The following is a 17767-nucleotide window of genomic DNA, read 5'->3' as shown; positions in this document are numbered from 1 at the left end:
ACGAAGATGAGAAGGGACTGAGCTAGAGCACAAATGAAGATGCTTTATGAAGAGGGGACATGTTGCCTTAACGGAGCAAGGACTTGCGCTCTCACAAAAGAAACAACCTCATAAATCTCTCTTTCAAAGATGGAGGATGCCTCGCACAAGGAGGGCTTATTGCCTTAACAAGATGCAAGGGCTTATAAGCACCATAGGCTCTGATACCATGATAAAGTGGGAAGTGCACACGATATAGCTATCTAAACACTATGATGTATTGAAGATAAACATGAATATATACATGAGAATCCCTTAGGGTTAGGATTAGGGCTAGGATTAGGGTTAGGGTTAAGGTTAGGGTTAGGGTTTGCCCTTAATGCACTTAAGGTATGTTGCAATTTACACTATCTTCAACAAGCCTCTCATGGTATCTGAGCCCTTAGATTGAGTGCTTGATCCAAGGGTGAGGACTATGCACCTCACGTGTGCCCTTGGATGGGAGTGTGATCAATGGGTGGAGAAAAGGCACTTCATAATTGCCATTACTTTCTCCAATAAATCATAAGCCATGTCAATATGGACCATTAGATCAAGGATTAATGCATCTGAACTGACCAAATATATATGATCATCTTTAATACTTGTAAAATCTTCCATTAATTGCACCTTACCACAGCTTTTTAAGTTGAGGATTAGAGGATTTACCATTTCCTTAATTAAACCCTTGCGAGGCCCTTTTTGAGTCTAAAGTTTCCTTAATGTATGGAAGAACCTATTGCTCAACGTAACTGCTTAACATGTGGCAAAACAATATGAAGACGGGTAGTTGAGCATGTGCAGGTATGGCACAAGTGTCTACAACATAGACTAAAAATCAAAATGAAAATCCAATACACTTGTACTATCACTAGAACACGCTTAGATTACAAAAAATCATAGTTGCGGACTTAGAACATGACCTCTCTCTCTCTCTCTCTCTCTCTCACCTTGGCTTGAGGCCACACTCACTAAGAGACAGCAAGACAAAACTCCTTCTAGCCATGACTAATCCTTACAAGACATAATAGTGCACGGAAAAGCCTTAGGTACTCAATTCGCAAGATCAAGCCTGGAACTAGAATATGGAATAAGCCCATTCCAACTCAAAATCTACATGTAAGTACCTAGACTTTGACTCAGACTGAGGAGGTCGAGCTGTACCGCCTTCTTAAACTGAACCTAGGAATCCACTAACCCATCCAGCCTTGATTTTAGCTGGTACCCACCTTATTTTCCTCTCACCCCAAAGATTTTGATGGCCAGCATTGTAACGGGAGACATCCCAAAGCATTCCATAGCATGTTTTATTTCCTCCTACCACATACCAAATTCCACTATAAGCATTTAGAATGCAATATGCACATGGCCAACAAATAGAAATGCATGACATCTTATCATCCTTGATATATTTGTATACTGTGCTTGGGCAAAAACACTACCTATTAAGGGATTGGCTTTGTGAACAAGCATTTATAACTTCCTCAAATGATCATCAGTCGACAGTCCACTTAGCTCCCGTGTTCGTGAGGCGGAAATGATATTGAGATCGTGGTTTAGAAGAACTAAGGCATCCTCACACTCTGAAATAAGCTTAGAGACAGAATTGGTATCACCAGGTGCTGAAAGGGCATCATCAGTAGTCAGATCTGATCCACCTGCAACAGCTGCATAGGCATCCCTCAGGTTTCTAAGACTCCGGAGCAACTGCAAACCAAGATCCTTTGTTAGACCAAAAGAAGTAAGATTTTACACAAAACAACACAAAAACCACAAATATTAATTCAAATCATCAATGCACCAGCAGACCTTTAGTAGAAGCTTATATGACTCAAGTAGACGATTTGCTGCTGGTCCCAACCCATGTAGCTGTGGCAGCTCCATCATATGAGTCCAAGGGCAGATCTCCTAACATTTCATCCAAGAAGTTGTGTTTAGACATTCAATAACAACAACATGCCCAAGCAGAAATTTTATTGATTATCTACAACTTGAGGCCCACAGAATTTTCTTGCCAAATTTCAAACGTATTGCCATTTTACAACTACAGTTGTAAAAAGACTCTTTCATACCTTTAGCATGCTCTCACTGTAAAAACCTCCAGAGACGTTTATAAAAGGGGAAGGTAGTTTGGAAATTGCAGTGCAAAAGATAGAAATAAGCTCTAGGCCTTTGTACAATCAGACCGACAACAATTGCCTACCATAAGATGCTCGTATGGCAAGTAGGCATACAACAATACCATTAGATCCTCATGCTTGTATTCATTCTATAGAAATTTGTGTCCCATACAAGGTTGATATAATGGAAGCTCTTTGTGAAGTAAATATTTTCAGCTGCTCTAAAACCTAAGAATAAGGCCATCTTTTCTCAGCCAGATATTAGGTATTTGAAGACGGACCTCTAGGTTAGATTAATCACCTCATTCAAGAGATCTTAGTTTGGAGCAAGTAAAATATCACCCTAAGACATGCCACATGGCACTACCATGTCAATCAACTTCCGACTGTATACATGCCACTATTGCAATACATATTGGATCTTCTAGTGCTTTCATGCATGCAAGGAGCATGCTATGCTAGGCTCCACAAAGCACATTGTTGGATGGAAAATGCACAACGACAGCATTGTTTTTAAGGATGGAGAGCCTTGATGCCAAGTGTAAGCACAGATGACTTACATGTAAGACAGCTTGGACCTGTGCAAACAAGCTTCAGACAAACAAGAAAATATATACTCACACCTCTATGATGCAGGGGAGCAACTACATATGCAGGACGTCCTTGCCTGGAAAATACAAGTCATGAATCCGTATGCAAAACACTCGAAGGACTAGTCTATGGCGTCGCACAGGCATCGTGATTTCATAGCTAAGGCCAGGAGGTACTTCATGAAAATTAATCATAGCACAGCCATTAGACATGGGCATAATGAGTCTCTGTCTATGTCTGGTGACTCTGATACATAGAGGGCAGCACTATGAGAAATGGAAGCAAGGTGCACAATGGTGGAGGAGAAACAATTCGTTGAACTGCTGCATTGAGAATAAGAGGCTGAAATAAAGGGACTAAGGGTATAAAACCCTAAAACCTAGGGTGTAACTCTACCTTGGGTTAAGACCGTTACAAACAAGTAACTCAACCACTAATTGTGGTGAAGGACAAAAACATTCATGAGGAAAAAAGTGCCCCTAACATTAGTACTTACCTAACAGTGATCACTACCTAAATATTTCCAACCTTGCACTGATAATGTAGGATGTACAAGGTGATCTCAATCACCCGATGGGAAGTTTAAAGCTTTGTGGAAACCCTCAAACTTTGCTCCAGTTAGTGCCTTGGTGAAAAGATTGGCCACATTCTTATGCACAGGGCAAAAAATCAGGCTGATCTTGTGAGAATGGGAGAGAGAGCAACAGCAAAAAATCAGGCTGATCTTGTGAGAATGGGAGAGAGAGCAACAGTGAGAGCAAGAAGCAGGAGAGAGTGAGAGCTGAAAGCTTAGTTGCAAATAGATGAGTGTGTTACAACTGAACTGAGTGATGGGTTGTCTAAGTGACAAAATGTGAGAATGGAAGAGAGAGCAACAGTGAGAGCAAGAAGCAGGAGAGAGTAAGAGCTGAAAGCTTAGTTGCAAATAGATGAGTGTGTTACAACTGAACTGAGTGATGGGTTTTGTCTAAGTGACAAAACCGTATCACTTCACTAACCATAGTTAGTGAACTAACTATAGTTAGGGGGAAAAACCTCTAAGTGAGGGAAAAGTGCCCCTAGCCTACTTATTACATTACATTGGTCACGACTCACTGCTAAATTATAGCAATAATTCTAACACCCCCCTGCAGTGCCAATGTCATGTACAAGGAAAATATCAATCACCAAAAGGAGATAAGTTCAGGGCACTGCGAAATGCCTCAAACTTTTCACGTGGAAGTGCTTTGGTGAAAATGTCTGCAACATTGTCATGTGTTGACACATAGATCATGCTGATCTCTCCTGCATGCAACTTCTCTCTGACGTAGTGATAGTGAACCTCAATGTGCTTCGTGCGAGCATGAAACACAGGATTCTTTGCCACTGCAATAGCAACTCTGACTATCAGTGAGAATTGGAGAAGGACCCTCCAATGAAAGATGAAGATCAGCAAATAAACGACGCAGCCAAACACATTCAACTGTCGCTGTAAAAGCTGCCCTGTACTCAGCTTCACATGAAGAGGTAGCCACTGTAGATTGTTTCTTGCTCAACCAAGAAATACAAGCTTTCCCCAGAAAGAAACAACTGCCACTTGTGGACTGCCTAGTGTCATAATCTCCAGCCCATAGACATGCATCTCCAAGTCACTCCCCCTGGGAAACATCAAGCCAAACAACTTGGTACCTTGCAAATAACGGAAGATGCGTTTTACAGCCTGCCAATGCATAGTCTTTGGGCTGTGCATATATCTGCTTACCTAAGAAACTGCAAACTGAATATCAGGTCGTGTATTGCAGAGATAAATAAGGCATCCAACAGCCTGACTGTAGGGTGTGACATCAAATGATTCACCTGCTTCATGCATTGTAAGCTTCAGCCCCGGCTCCATGGGAGTAGCTATGGGCTTACAATCGTGCATGTTGAATCTGTCCAAGAGTTTTTGCACATACTTGGATTGAGACATACCGATGCCACTTTGCTCTTGAGTGAACTGGATCCCCAAATAAAAGTGTAGCAGCCCCAAATCTAACATGTCAAAAGTGGTCTGCAATTCAGCTTTAAAATCTGCAATATTATCTTCATTTGACCCTGTGAGCAGTAAGTCATCTACATAAAGAATGATGACTAAAATATCCCCCCCATCCTTCTTGATGTAGAGGGTACTTTTAGTTGGACTGTTGTGCAGCCCCTTGCTGGTCAGAAAGGCATGAATCTTTGCATACCATGCACGTGGGGCCTGTTTCAGCCCATACAAAGCTTTATTTAGCTTGCATACCTGAAGTGCATTTCCTGAAATTTCAAAGCCTAGAGGTTGTTTGACACAAACCTCTTCCAACAAGTCTCCATTAAGGAAGGCTGTTTTTATGTCCAACTGATGAACATTCCACTGAAAATTTGCAGCCATTGCTATGACTGACCGGATGGTTGTCATTCTGGATGTAGGAGCAAAAGTCTCCTCGTAGTCTATGCCCTTTTTCTAAACATACCCTTTTGCGACCAGCCTTGCCTTGTACCTGTCAATAATGCCATCAGGCTTTCTTTTAACTTTGAAAACCCACCATGTACCTATGGCATGTTTACCTAGTGGCAAATCGACAACTTCCCATGTCTGATTTTTCTGAATGGACTGCAACTCATCGTGCATGGCATTCATCCAATGCACATTATTCTGTGCCTCTTCAAATGTCTCAGGTTCCTCCTCATCAAGAAGAGTACCTGCATAAGCTGATTCAACTGAAAGAGCACCTCCCCCATGTCTTACTGCACTCCGAGTTCTGCCAGGTAATGGAGCATCAATTTTACTCTCCCTGAGAGTCTGTAACAGCCAATTCGGGACTGTTTTTACTTCATGTATATCCGCAATTTCTTGCTGAACAACCTCTTCCACGGCTTGTGGAGGTGGTATGACATCCTGTGGCTGAATCGGAGCATCTGGAGGTATTTGAAAATTCTGATTTTGATCAGATATATCAGCAGGGGAACCCAAGGCAATGGGTAGTAACCCCTCAAAGACATCACCGGAAGAAGAAGGCATATCAAACTCAGCTTGAGTGTGAGCTGAATTCTCTAAAAATATTACATCTCTACTGACAATGATCTTGCGTGTGACAGGATTGTAGAGACGGTAGCCCTTGCTCTCTACACTTTACCCAACAAAAATGCATTTGATTGCCTTATCAAACAACTTATGCCGAAACTCAACAGACACATGAGCATAAGCAAGGCATCCAAAGACACGGAAATGATCCACAGAAGGCTTTCTTCCTTGCCAAACTTCATAGGGAGTCTTGGTCTTCAAAGCTTTTGTGGGTGCCCGATTCAAAACATAATTGGCACACATGAGACCTTCAAGCCAAATTTTGTGAGGCAATTTTTTGCTTTTCAGCATACATCTATCCATCTCCATAAGAGTACGATTTTTTCTCTCAGCTTTCCCATTTTGTTGAGGAGTTAGCCTCACTGTAAGCTGATGTACAATGCCCTTGTCTTTCAAAAAAGCATCAAAATCTGCAGACAAGTACTCCCCTCCTCTATCTGTGCGTAATGTCTGTATCTTGAGTCCAGATTCATTCTAAACCATGGCTGCAAAGTGTTTGAAGACCATAAACACTTCTGATTTGCGTTTCAGCCCATAAACCCAAGTGTAGTTGGAGTAGTCATCTATAAAAGTGACAAAGTAAAGATGACCACCCAATGATAGAGTCCTCATGGGACCACAGACATCACTATGGATAAGCTGTAATTTTCGAACAGCTTTAACTGATCCATCCTTCTTAAAAGGAGATCTATGCATTTTACCAAGAATGCAACCTTCACAGGCATGTGGAGGAGGTGTTTCAAGAGGAGGCAATGCATCAACCATGGCATGTTTTTGAAGCGTCATCAAGCTGCCATAATGCATATGGCCATATCTCGCGTGCCATGACTCCGCATTCTGCATAGCCGCAGTAGGAGTGGAAACTGCAAGAGCATGTGCTGGTCTTTTCTCATACATGTTAAGCTGAAAAAGACCACGCAACAGAGTGCCAGACAATCTCAAGGCATAGAGTCATGCTCTCTATCATGGACTGCACACTTGTCATCTTCAAAAATGACCTGAAATCCAGCTCTGTTAAGAGCGGACACTGAAAGTAGATTTTCTGTGATACCAGGCACATACAAGACATCAGAAATTCTGAATGTTGAGCCATCAATGGCTGTAAGTTCAACTTCTCCTGTACCACGAACTGAATAGGAGGAGTTGTTGGCACATGTGACCTTTTATCACCCTCATGGCAGGCATCATAGAGAAAGGACACGCCCAATGTGGCCAAAAGGCAAAGAGAATCTTAACGACCAGTCTCCGCTTATCAAACTAGTGGTTGACATGTAATTTGGCATGTGGACAACATCCAATAAGATCCTTAGACCCAACATTCTCAGTCCTCTCCCTCCCCCGCACATCAAACAAGTCTTGAGGCAAGCCACAATAACTCAACAAAGAGTAGACATAGCACATATCATTGCATTCTTTCCCTTGACATCCAAGCAAGCTTTACAGCTAGCCCATACTGACAAGAATGACTACCACATGTGGGCCATTCACTTGCTTGAAGAGACCTATTTAAGCTTAGACAATCTATCTACAGGATGCTAGCACATCCTCACCCCGGTCTCCGTAGGCACCGGGTCGAGTCTAGCTTGTCAGAAATATTGTACCTATCCTATGTTATACAGCATTACACAGAGGATATATGTGTACTGTGTTGCTTTCAGTCTTGACCATATCGTGTTGACAAGTTGTTCTCTATTAAATGTTACTAACCTTCTTTTTTTCATTCTTCCACAAAGCGCAAGACCTTTACACACACGATATATGTTTTCTTTGTGTCGCTTTGACCACGTTGTGTGTTTTTTGTGTGAAAGACTAGCTTGTTCTTTGATACATGTTACTGACCTTCTTCTTTATTTTCTTCACCCCCAAAGCACTTCTAGTAGCAGGTGGCCACATAAGCAGCAATGCGTTAAGCAAGGATGCCCACCTGTCTAATAGATTATAGTATTTGTCTGTACACAATGGCATGAAAATCCAAATTGCTAGCTACATAGGAACATCAAACAATGGAGAACATGGTAATTCCACAAGAAGTGTCAATCCCATGCTGATTTATGGAAGGCAGCAATACCTTTAGGAAGACATCTACCTTTTCAAAAGGCACTTAACATGCAAAGGAGGACCAGTGCTCATAACCTTGACATGGAAGCAAGCAAAAAATGGAAGGAAAATTCAAGGGAAGATAACATCTGAGACAAGCAATATAGACAATGAACAACATACACCTCTGGTGTGTTGTTCAATCAGATTGTTGGGGAAAAGCACACATACAAGCTTTAACACCCAAATCACTGAAGTCTTTTTGAGCAACCATGCTAGAATGTGGGTACGTACATATATGAGGTCCTAAAATACGAGATAAAGATCTGCAACATGGCACACAAACTGGCCAGCCTTTGGCCTGCACACACCAATCTAAACTTTTGTTGCTAGCAACCCATAGAGCTGCACCTTGCAACACCCCCATCTTATAGATCCACTAGGGTATCCAATGGGCGTTAATAAAATTATATTCAATTCTGTCTCTCTCTATTTTGTGCCATACATTGTCAAGCATGCATTTATTATCTCATGCATATAAACGTTTACTTTTTGCTAGCTTACTGCAGATGGATTCAGATGTACTGAAGACACCATTTAAGAGAAGGCTACAAACCTTTGCCTGCGTTCTCTTCATAAAAGATATCTACAGGTTTTTAAGGCAATTATTACACTCAGAAACAAAAGATAATGTAGCGGATTTGCTTGGACAAGGAATTGAGGCTGCTGAAGGCGACCACTAAAGAAAGAAAAACTCGTAAATTGGATTAAGTATTGACAAAGTGAAATTCACACTTGCTGAAAAATCTATGAACGTGACATTTAGATCTCCCCTTATAATACCAACTGGATATACAAAGCCTTGGCGGAGGTTTTTTTCTACCACAAACCCTTATCAAAATACTGCCAGATTGAAAGAACTACTTCCCTCACATTACCTTTGTATAGATAGTGTCGAAAGCTTTCACAGTTTCTAAGAAAGTTTCCAAATGCGCTTGCAACTGGGCTTCAGCCACTGTATGATCCTCATTAGGATTGTAGCTTTGCTGTCAGAAGCCCAATCAAATTCATATAGTCTGAGCCAAGCAAGACCAGGCATTGCTTCAAAGAAGAATGACTCTCAGAATCACTCATAATTCAGGGGTCAGTATACAACCTTTGAAGCTAGCTCATTTACAAATTGCTGTAAGCTTGCAAGTTGCTTCATATTTTCAGAGAGCTTGTTTTCCAAATCACCCAGACCTGGCCTACAGAGACAATTTATTCCCGATGTTTTAGATACATCCAATCAGTAAGAGATGGAGAGAAAACCCATCTTAGATTAGAAAACCAAAGAAACAAAGCCAAAATAAAGTCTAAAAATTAAAAACCAAATATTCACCTTAAAAAATGCATGACAAATGATACAGGCATATGTACGAACTTCTGTGTGGGGGAAATATATACATACCCAAGAATGAACCATTCTCAGCCACTCAATTACTCTGCCCACCCACACACTGATGCAAGCATACATACATGTGTATATGTGTGTAATAGACACAAAGCGGGAAAACACTGTTTAACCAATTATGCCTATCAAAAAATGTCTGGAACAATCAATTAGCATTCCTAGTTTTACCTGTCTCACTAGCTTTGAACGTTTCACACACAACCGTACACAAAAAAACAAAGGCGGTGCAAGTGTAGAAGACAGATGTAACTTTGCCAACAAAGCCATCTGGCTTGGCAGCATGCAGATTACTATTACAACTTGAAATTTGAGTGTCACTACCTGCCTCGATTCCACCTCCCCCTTCTTAGCATTCCTGCACTTGAGGACATGCTATTTTGCTTCTTCACCAGTGACTGCATTGGAAACATCTGACACTATTTTGCAGCCACAAAATCCTTATATTATTGTATGCCAAATGCTTTTGCTATAAACTCCTCCTAAATCAAATGATGGCCATTCCTACACAAGCTCATTTTGTAATTGCTGAAATGCTGGAGAAGAAGCACATTGAAGCACAATGATGCAGATATCGACTCTCGAGCACAAATGTGAATGGGTGTTGGGTGTAAGTAAGAGAGGTTACTTTGAGTGAGGCTGGGATATAAATATCATTTTAGGCTTGAGAACAATGGATTCTCAAATCACTACAAGTGGTCACTATACATTTACAGCTGATCAAGAAGGGTAGCTTGTTCAATAAAGTTTTGGCAAGGTGGAGTTTGACAAAATGTTAGAACAACAGAAAATCTGCTAAGTTGGATACTATTCATTGTGTATCATATTTGCAGGCTTTGGCAGGTAACACGTTCCGTGTGGGAATATGATTTTGGTTTCTCTAGGAGATAGGTCACATGCAGGTAGTGGTTGCTAGGCAGACGGCACACCTTTGGTACAACCTCGTTGCTGAGTAGGCAGGGGTCGGGAATCCATGCTTGGAATGGGAAGTATCCCTGGAACTTCGAGAGGGATGGTATAGGTGTGACTGCCATAATGTTTGTTGTGTTGTGATGCCAGTTCTCCTTGTTAGAATTATTATTATATTCTAGCAGTGACCAATGTAATGTAATAAGTAGGTTAGGGGCACTTTTCCCTCCTTAGAGGTTTTTCCCCCTAACCCAATTAGTTCACTTACTATGGTTAGTGAAGGATAAAGTTTTGTCACTTAGACAAAACCTTTCCCTTTTGTTGTATTCACTCACTTCATCTATTCCAATCTGACGTTCAGCTCTCTTGCTCTCTCACTCTCTCTTTGTCTAACATTTGGTATCAGAGCCTGCTCCTAGCTTCCGGCCTAGCTCCTGGCTCCCACCTCCCAGCCCATTACACCCAGCCCGAGCTGCACTTCACTCACCTTAATTATCTCCGTACAATCTGTACAGACGATTCCATACAGCCATAGTTGACTGTTCCGTACAGTGGAATCCGTCGTACATCCAGCGCCAATCTGCTCATCCGTACATTCTTCGTGCAGCCTGTCTGTACAAGTGCTGTCGTCTGTACACTGCAGTACAGCGCCATACATCCGTACAGCAGTCTCCATCCATACACTGCAATCTCCATCCGAACGTGCGTTGTCTTTTGAACAGTGCTGCTAGGTACCGGTACCTGTGCCGTACCTTCGTCGTACAATAGCCGTACCGTACCGGTAGTACCAGCTCAATGCCGTACGTATCTACAACAACTTCAGCACCATACAAATCTGCAGTCCGTACAGCTATTCGCTGTCCATACCTGTTTCGTACATGTGATGCCGTACAACGTACGGTCATCCCTACAGGCTCGAGGTGCACGTGCCCGTACAGCCGTACCAGATCGTACAGCCATGCATTGCGTCAGCAACCGTACAACTGTACGTTGTTGTCCGTACAATCCCAACTCATTTGGTGGATTCTATTGGTAGCACGAACTCCTCTGACGTACAGGTGCAGGTCCAATTAGCAGGTGTTTTTCTTTGCATTGAGCCATTGTTTGGCTGTGTATTCAAGGAGTTCTGTGGGCAATTGTGACCATATTTGGAGAAATTTGGGCCTTTTTGGTAAAGTTTGGGGCTTTTTGTGAATTTGCCCCAATTTTAGCTCAATATCTCCCAAAAATTTGGGGCTTTTGGTTTTGCACTACAATTTACTGCATAATCGGGGCTTTCAATTAATTTGCCCTCTTTTGGATGCAATTTCCCTCAAGAAATTGGGGCTTTTGCAAGTGGGTTGCAATTTTGCAGTGAAAAAGCAATTTGGGAGTTTGCAGGCAATTTTCGACTCATTTTGAGTAGCATTGCAGACATTGGCAAGTTTTATAGGTATTTTTGAGTGACATTGGAGAGCATTTGCAAGATAATTGAAGTTCATTCTGAGCCTTTGACAGGCTGTGACAGTATTTGTCACTGTGGGCAAATTTTTCTTTGCAGATTTTACTTGTGCATTTTAGATCCCAGGAAGGGATTTCACTTAGTCAGTCTGCTGTATTTTTTTGATATTATCTAGTATAAATGGCTCAGAACAACTCCAATGAGGTGTTCGGGGTTCTCACACAGGAGGATAAGTTGGATGGCACCAACTACTCCTTGTGGAGTTTTATGGTTCGCAACATCTTGGTTGGCAGACATCTTTGGGATTATGTCAATGGAGATGAAGCAAGACCACATACAACGACTACACCTGTCACTCCTACAGCTCGAAGCAGGGATAGAGGTACAAATGCAGCACAGGTGGTTGGAGCAGCCGCTCCAGGAGCTCCCACAGCAGAGCAGAAAAGATGGGACTCTAGAAAGAAAGAAAGAAAGAAAGTCGATTAACGTCCACTGGAGACCAAAAGGTCTATGGGACAGCAAGAAACCCTCTAGTACATCTGCTTTAGGAGGGCACATGGCAGCTCCCAAGGAGTGCAAAAAGCAACCCCAATTATTTAGAGTACCTACATGATATTCTGGAGAGTAAACAGCCATACATCAATTTAAGACTGAGAGTCTTTTGGTTTTGATTTAAAATTTCTGATTAGTGCTACCCCTTCACGGTAAACTGCCCATTTTCCATCCTTTTTGGCAGCCCTGACTTTAGCTAATTCAGTTGCCTTAATCTTGAGTTGATTTTGTGTAAGCTCCTCTGCTATCCATACTTTGGTGCCCTTCAGCTTGTAAGATTGTCGAAGAAGCTTGATCCGCATATCTTATGACTTCAGTGTAAGGATTGCATGACCTCTATAGTGCAAAATAGAAGCTGGCCTGGAGTCGTCATCAACCTGCTCATCATCATTCACCCATTCGATGTTGGGAAAACTTGATTTGATCTTTGTCAATATTTCACTATATGTATCCTCCTCTTTGTACCAATCTTTTGGGAGCCCCCTATTCTAATCTTCAGCGCATTATCACATCTAGCTTCGTGTTCTTTAATCTCTACTTGGATATTAGACTTACTTGCTTTGTTGTCAACTTCCACAAACACTTCCTTCCTCGCAGTTTGTACTTCAGTGTGAACAAGATCTTTGACTGTAGAGACTAGCTACAGGGTAGGGGGGGAATCCTTACAAGATTTTACAGCCTCATCAATTACTGCCTGCTTAACAGGCCCTTCCAAGATGTGAAGTCGGGCCTTTACTTCTGAGAGCTCCAATCGTAGCTCTCTCACTGCCTGCTGCAGATAAAAAATATGATCATGTTGCCCGAGGATGGGCTGTTTTGAGCCTTCTTGTTGGTGATTCCGTGCATATGGAGAGGGTGTCATGGCTGCAACTGTAGAGTACCGAGTCTTGATGGATGTTGAAGGAGTTGAGGGGGTTGAGGGGGACTTGGAGGAGAGGGTAGGCCAATCCATAGTTGGTTGTATGATGAACCCCCCGGGTTGGGTTGGGGGTTTAGCCCAACTCGAGGTTAGAGAGTGTGAAGAGGAGGAAGGTAAGTTGGGCCATGCTTTGCTAGCCATATCTCCTATTACCCCCTGGCTGAGCTAACCCCCTAGTTGGGCTGGGGGTTCAGCCCGGGAAGGAGAGACTACGGGAAGGAGGGAGGGGGGCGGAGAGGCCGCGAGAGGGGGGCGAAGAGGCTACCGGGGGGCGGGCAGAGAGGCTACCGGAGGGGGAGCAGAGAGGAGAAAGAGGGGCTACGGGAGAAGGGGCGGAGAGGCTACAGGACGGGGGGTGAAGAGGCTACGGGAGGGGCAGAGAGGCTACAGGAGGGGCGGTGAGAGATGCACAAGCTCTTTCAATAATTTCTCTTTCTATCAAGAGGTTCATTATACCTCATATTCGGTCATGCAAGACATCTATGGCAGCTTGGGAGATACTAGAGAGTATGTTTGCAGCAAGAAATGATGCCAGGGTTTCCTTTCTGAAGCGAGAACTTTCCCATACACATATGAAGGAGGGAGATTCCATGAATTCTCACCTCACAAAGCTTCAAGACCTTAGGGAACAATTGCTGAATATTGATGAATTCAGAGATATCACCACCACTCTGAATGCTGAGTCCTATCTTGGTTTCCACACCTCGCTGAATTTGTCATTGAGGGGGGGCAACAATCCTCTCTCCTTTCATGAGTTGGTAGGACTTCTCTTGCAGGAGGAACAAACTCGCAAAAATATAGCAAGCCGGGCTGGCGAGCATGCTATGCTCTCCAAGTTCAAGCCCAAGGGTAAAGGGCAGCAAAAGCCACATGCCAATCAGCCCACACATCAGCATAAAGCTGATTCTGGACAACCTTCTTATAAGGCAAAGGGTGATACAAATAAGCAGAAAAAGAAGGGCATCTGTCATTATTGCAAAAAGCCAGGTCACTATCTGGGAGAGTGCAAGAAGCGCATAGCCAAAGAGAAGAAAAGGGATTCCGGTATGGCTGTGTCAGATGCATCAGTTCCACATTCTCATGATGGAGGAGATGTTGCAGCCAACTTGGTTAAAGAGCACTATGCCTTTCTGTCTTGCACTTCAGATTTTTCAGTGGGTAGTTCTGATATTACAGCCACTAAAGATGATCACCCATATGCTTTCTTGACTTGCAGTTATGATCCTTTAAAAGATGAATGCTCCTTTAGTGTTGATGAGACACTTCATACTTGGTATTTTGACAGTGGTGCTTCAAAGCACATCACTTCCAAGAAGAGTCTGTTTGTAACTCTGCATTCTTTACACACCAAGAAGAAGGTAACTTACGCGAATAATTCTTCTTATTCAGTGTGTGGAGTGGGGGACATTATTCTCACATCCACTACTGGCACAGATTTCAGAATTTCAAATGTACTCTATGTGCCACGGATAAAGAATTTGCTTTCAATGTCCTCACTCAATAGAGGAGGATTTCAGGTTGTTTTTTATGATGACAAGTGTGCACTCAGAGACAAAGAAAATGACTATGCTTTGATGTTGTCTGGCACTTTGTATCGGGGTCTTTTTCAGCTTGATCTATATGAAAAAAGATCCCATCTTGCATTATCAGTTAGCACTCCCACTGCTGCGATGCAGAATGCGAAGTTATGGCATGCTAGGTATGGGCACATGAACTATGGCAGCTTAATAACACTTCAGAGGCATGATATGGTTGATGCATTGCCTCCCTTGGAGTTGCCGCCTCCTCATGCATGTGAAGGCTGCATTCTTGGAAAAATGCATAGACTTCCATTCAAAAAGGATGGTGCAATGAAAGCTACACGGAAATTACAGTTTATTCACAGTGATGTCTGTAGTCCCATGAGGACACCTGCTTTTGGGGGTTATCTCTATTTTGTTACATTCATAGATGACTTTACCAACTACACTTGGGTCTATGGTCTCAAGGCAAAACCAGAAGTGTTTATGCATTTCAAACACTTTGTGGCTATGGTTGAGAATGAGATAGGACTCAAGGTGCAGACACTTCGAACAGATCGAGGGGGGGAGTATATGTCTCATGAATTTGAGACATTTTTGAAAGAAAAAGGCATCATGCATCAGCTTACACTGAGGCTTACACCTCAACAGAATGGCAAAGCTGAGCCGAAGAATCACACCACCATGGAAATGGATAGATGCATGCTCACAAGTAAGAAGTTGCCTCATAGGTTTTGGTTGGAAGGCCTCATGTGTGCCAACTATATTTTAAATCGGACTCCTACAAAGGCTTTGAAGACAATCACTCCCTATGAAGCATGGCATGGGAGAAAGCCTTCCATGGACCATTTCAGAGTTTTTGGTTGTGTTGCATATGCCCACGTGCCTGTGGAGTTCAAACAAAAGTTGTCAGATAAGGCACTCAAATGCATTTTTGTGGGATATAGTTCACAAAGCAAAGGCTATCGTCTCGACAATCCTGCTACACGCAAGATTTTTGTTAGTAGAGATGTTATATTCTCTTAAAATTTTGTACATACACATGCTGAATTTCAGATTCCAACCTCTTCATATGATGTGTTTAAGGGGATGTTTCCTATAGCATTTGGTTCCCCCGCTGAAACTCAGAATTTACAGCAACCTCCGCCAAATCCACATGTACAGATTCAGCCCCCATCTGAATTAGTACAACCTCAGGGTGTGGATGAAGTTGTCAGGCAAGAAATTCAAGAGATACACGCAACCAAAACAGTCCCGCATTGGTTGCTTCAGATTCTTAGGAAGAGTAAGCTTGAGGCTCCATTGCCTGGCAGAACTCATAGTGCAGTAAGGCACATGGGGGGGGCTCTTTCAATTGAATCAGCTTATGCACGTACTCTTCTTGATGAGGAGGAGCCTGAGACATTTGAAGAAGCAAAGGATAATGTGCAATGGATGAATGCCATGCACGATGAATTGCAGTCCATTCATAAAAATCAGACTTGGGATGTCGTGGATTTGCCACCAGGTAAGAATGCCATAGGTACACGTTGGGTTTTCAAAGTCAAAAGAAAGCCAGATGGGTCCATTGATCGGTACAAGGCAAGGCTGGTTGCAAAAGGATATGCTCAAAAAAAGGGCATAGATTATGAGGAGACTTTTGCTCCTACATCCAGAATGACCACCATCAGGACAGTTATAGCAATGGCTGCAAATTTTGAATGGAATGTTCATCAGTTGGACATTAAAACAGCTTTCCTTAATGGAGACTTGTTGGAAGAGGTTTATGTCAAACAACCTCTGGGCTTTGAAATTTCAAAAAATGCACATCAAGTATGCAAGCTGAATAAAGCTTTGTATGGGCTGAAACAAGCCCCACGTGCATGGTATGCCAAAATTGATGCCTTTCTAACCAACAAGGGGCTGCACAATAGTCCAACTGAGAGCACCCTCTACATCAAGAAGGATGGGGGGGATATTTTGGTCATCATTCTTTATGTAGATGACATGCTGCTCACCGGATCAAATGAGGAAGTAATTGCAGATTTCAAAGTCCAATTGAAAGCTACATTTGATATGTCAAACTTGGGCTTGTTACATTTCTTTTCCAGTTTATTCAAGAGAAACATGGCATTGTTATGTCTCAGTCCAAGTATGTTCAAAAGCTCTTGGATAGATTCAACATGCATTATTGCAAGCCTATGTCCACTCCCATGGAGCCGGGGCTGAAGCTTACAATGCATGATGCAGGTGATTTATTTGATGTCACACTCTATAGCCAGGCTGTTGGATGCCTCATTTATCTCTGCAATACACGACCTGATATTCAGTTTTCAGTTTCTCAGGTGAGCAGGTATATGCACAGCCCAAGGATTATGCATTGGCAAGCTGTAAAACGCATCTTCCGTTACTTGCAAGGTACAAGGTCTTTTGGCTTGATGTTTCCCAGGGGGGTGACTTGCAGATGCATGCTTATAGTGACTCAGATTGGGCTGGAGACTATGATACTAGGCAGTCCACCAGTGGGAATTGTTTCTTTCTAGGACATGCTTGCATTTCTTGGTTGAGCAAGAAACAATCTACAGTGGCTACCTCCTCATGTGAAGCTGAGTACAGGGCAGCTTTCACAGGGACAGTTGAATGTGTTTGGCTCCGTCGTTTGTTTCTTTCTAGGACATGCTTGCATTTCTTGGTTGAGCAAGAAACAATCTACAGTGGCTACCTCCTCATGTGAAGCTGAGTACAGGGCAGCTTTCACAGGGACAGTTGAATGTGTTTGGCTCCGTCGTTTGTTTGCTGATCTTCATCTTTCATTGGAGGGTCCTTCTCTAATTCTCACTGATAGTCAGAGTGCTATAGCAGTGGCAAAGAATCATGTGTTTCATGCTCGCACAAAGCACATTGAGGTTCACTATCACTATGTCAGAGAGAAGTTCCAAGCACGAGAGATCAGTATGATCTATGTGTCAACACATGACAAGTTGCAGACATCTTCACCAAAGCACTTCCACGTGAAAAGTTCGAGGCATTTCGAAGTGCCCTGAACTTATCTCCTTTTGGTGATTGATATTTCCTTGTACATGACATTGGCACTGCAAGGGGGTGTTAGAATTATTATTATATTCTAGCAGTGACCAATGTAATGTAAT

General features: G+C 42.6%; 1 protein-coding gene across 2 annotated transcripts in view; it reads right to left on the bottom strand.

The window, feature by feature from the left end:
• Positions 1–1072: 1072 nt before the first annotated feature.
• Positions 1073–17767, bottom strand: part of AUG7 (nuclear matrix protein) — a 65308-nt gene continuing 48613 nt past the window's right edge. Inside the window, exons 6-10 of one of the 2 annotated variants that reach the window (XM_087395519.1) lie at positions 9005–9095; positions 8787–8894; positions 1828–1926; positions 1461–1725; positions 1073–1335 (exon numbers count right to left, since the gene is read on the bottom strand). In XM_087395519.1, the coding sequence (XP_087251645.1) occupies positions 1492–1725; positions 1828–1926; positions 8787–8894; positions 9005–9095 (532 nt within the window). In that variant the 3' untranslated portion in view covers positions 1073–1335; positions 1461–1491. Of the gene's footprint in view, positions 1336–1404; positions 1726–1827; positions 1927–8786; positions 8895–9004; positions 9096–17767 lie in introns of those variants that run through there. The other variant, XM_087395518.1, reaches the window with a different exon arrangement.

The sequence above is a fragment of the Dipteris shenzhenensis genome, chromosome 24 (genome assembly GCF_047967505.1).
Source record: "Dipteris shenzhenensis isolate YYH24624 ecotype China chromosome 24, Dip_SZ_1.0, whole genome shotgun sequence".
NCBI lineage: Eukaryota > Viridiplantae > Streptophyta > Polypodiopsida > Gleicheniales > Dipteridaceae > Dipteris > Dipteris shenzhenensis.
This window is presented reverse-complemented; position numbering and strand designations above follow the sequence as displayed.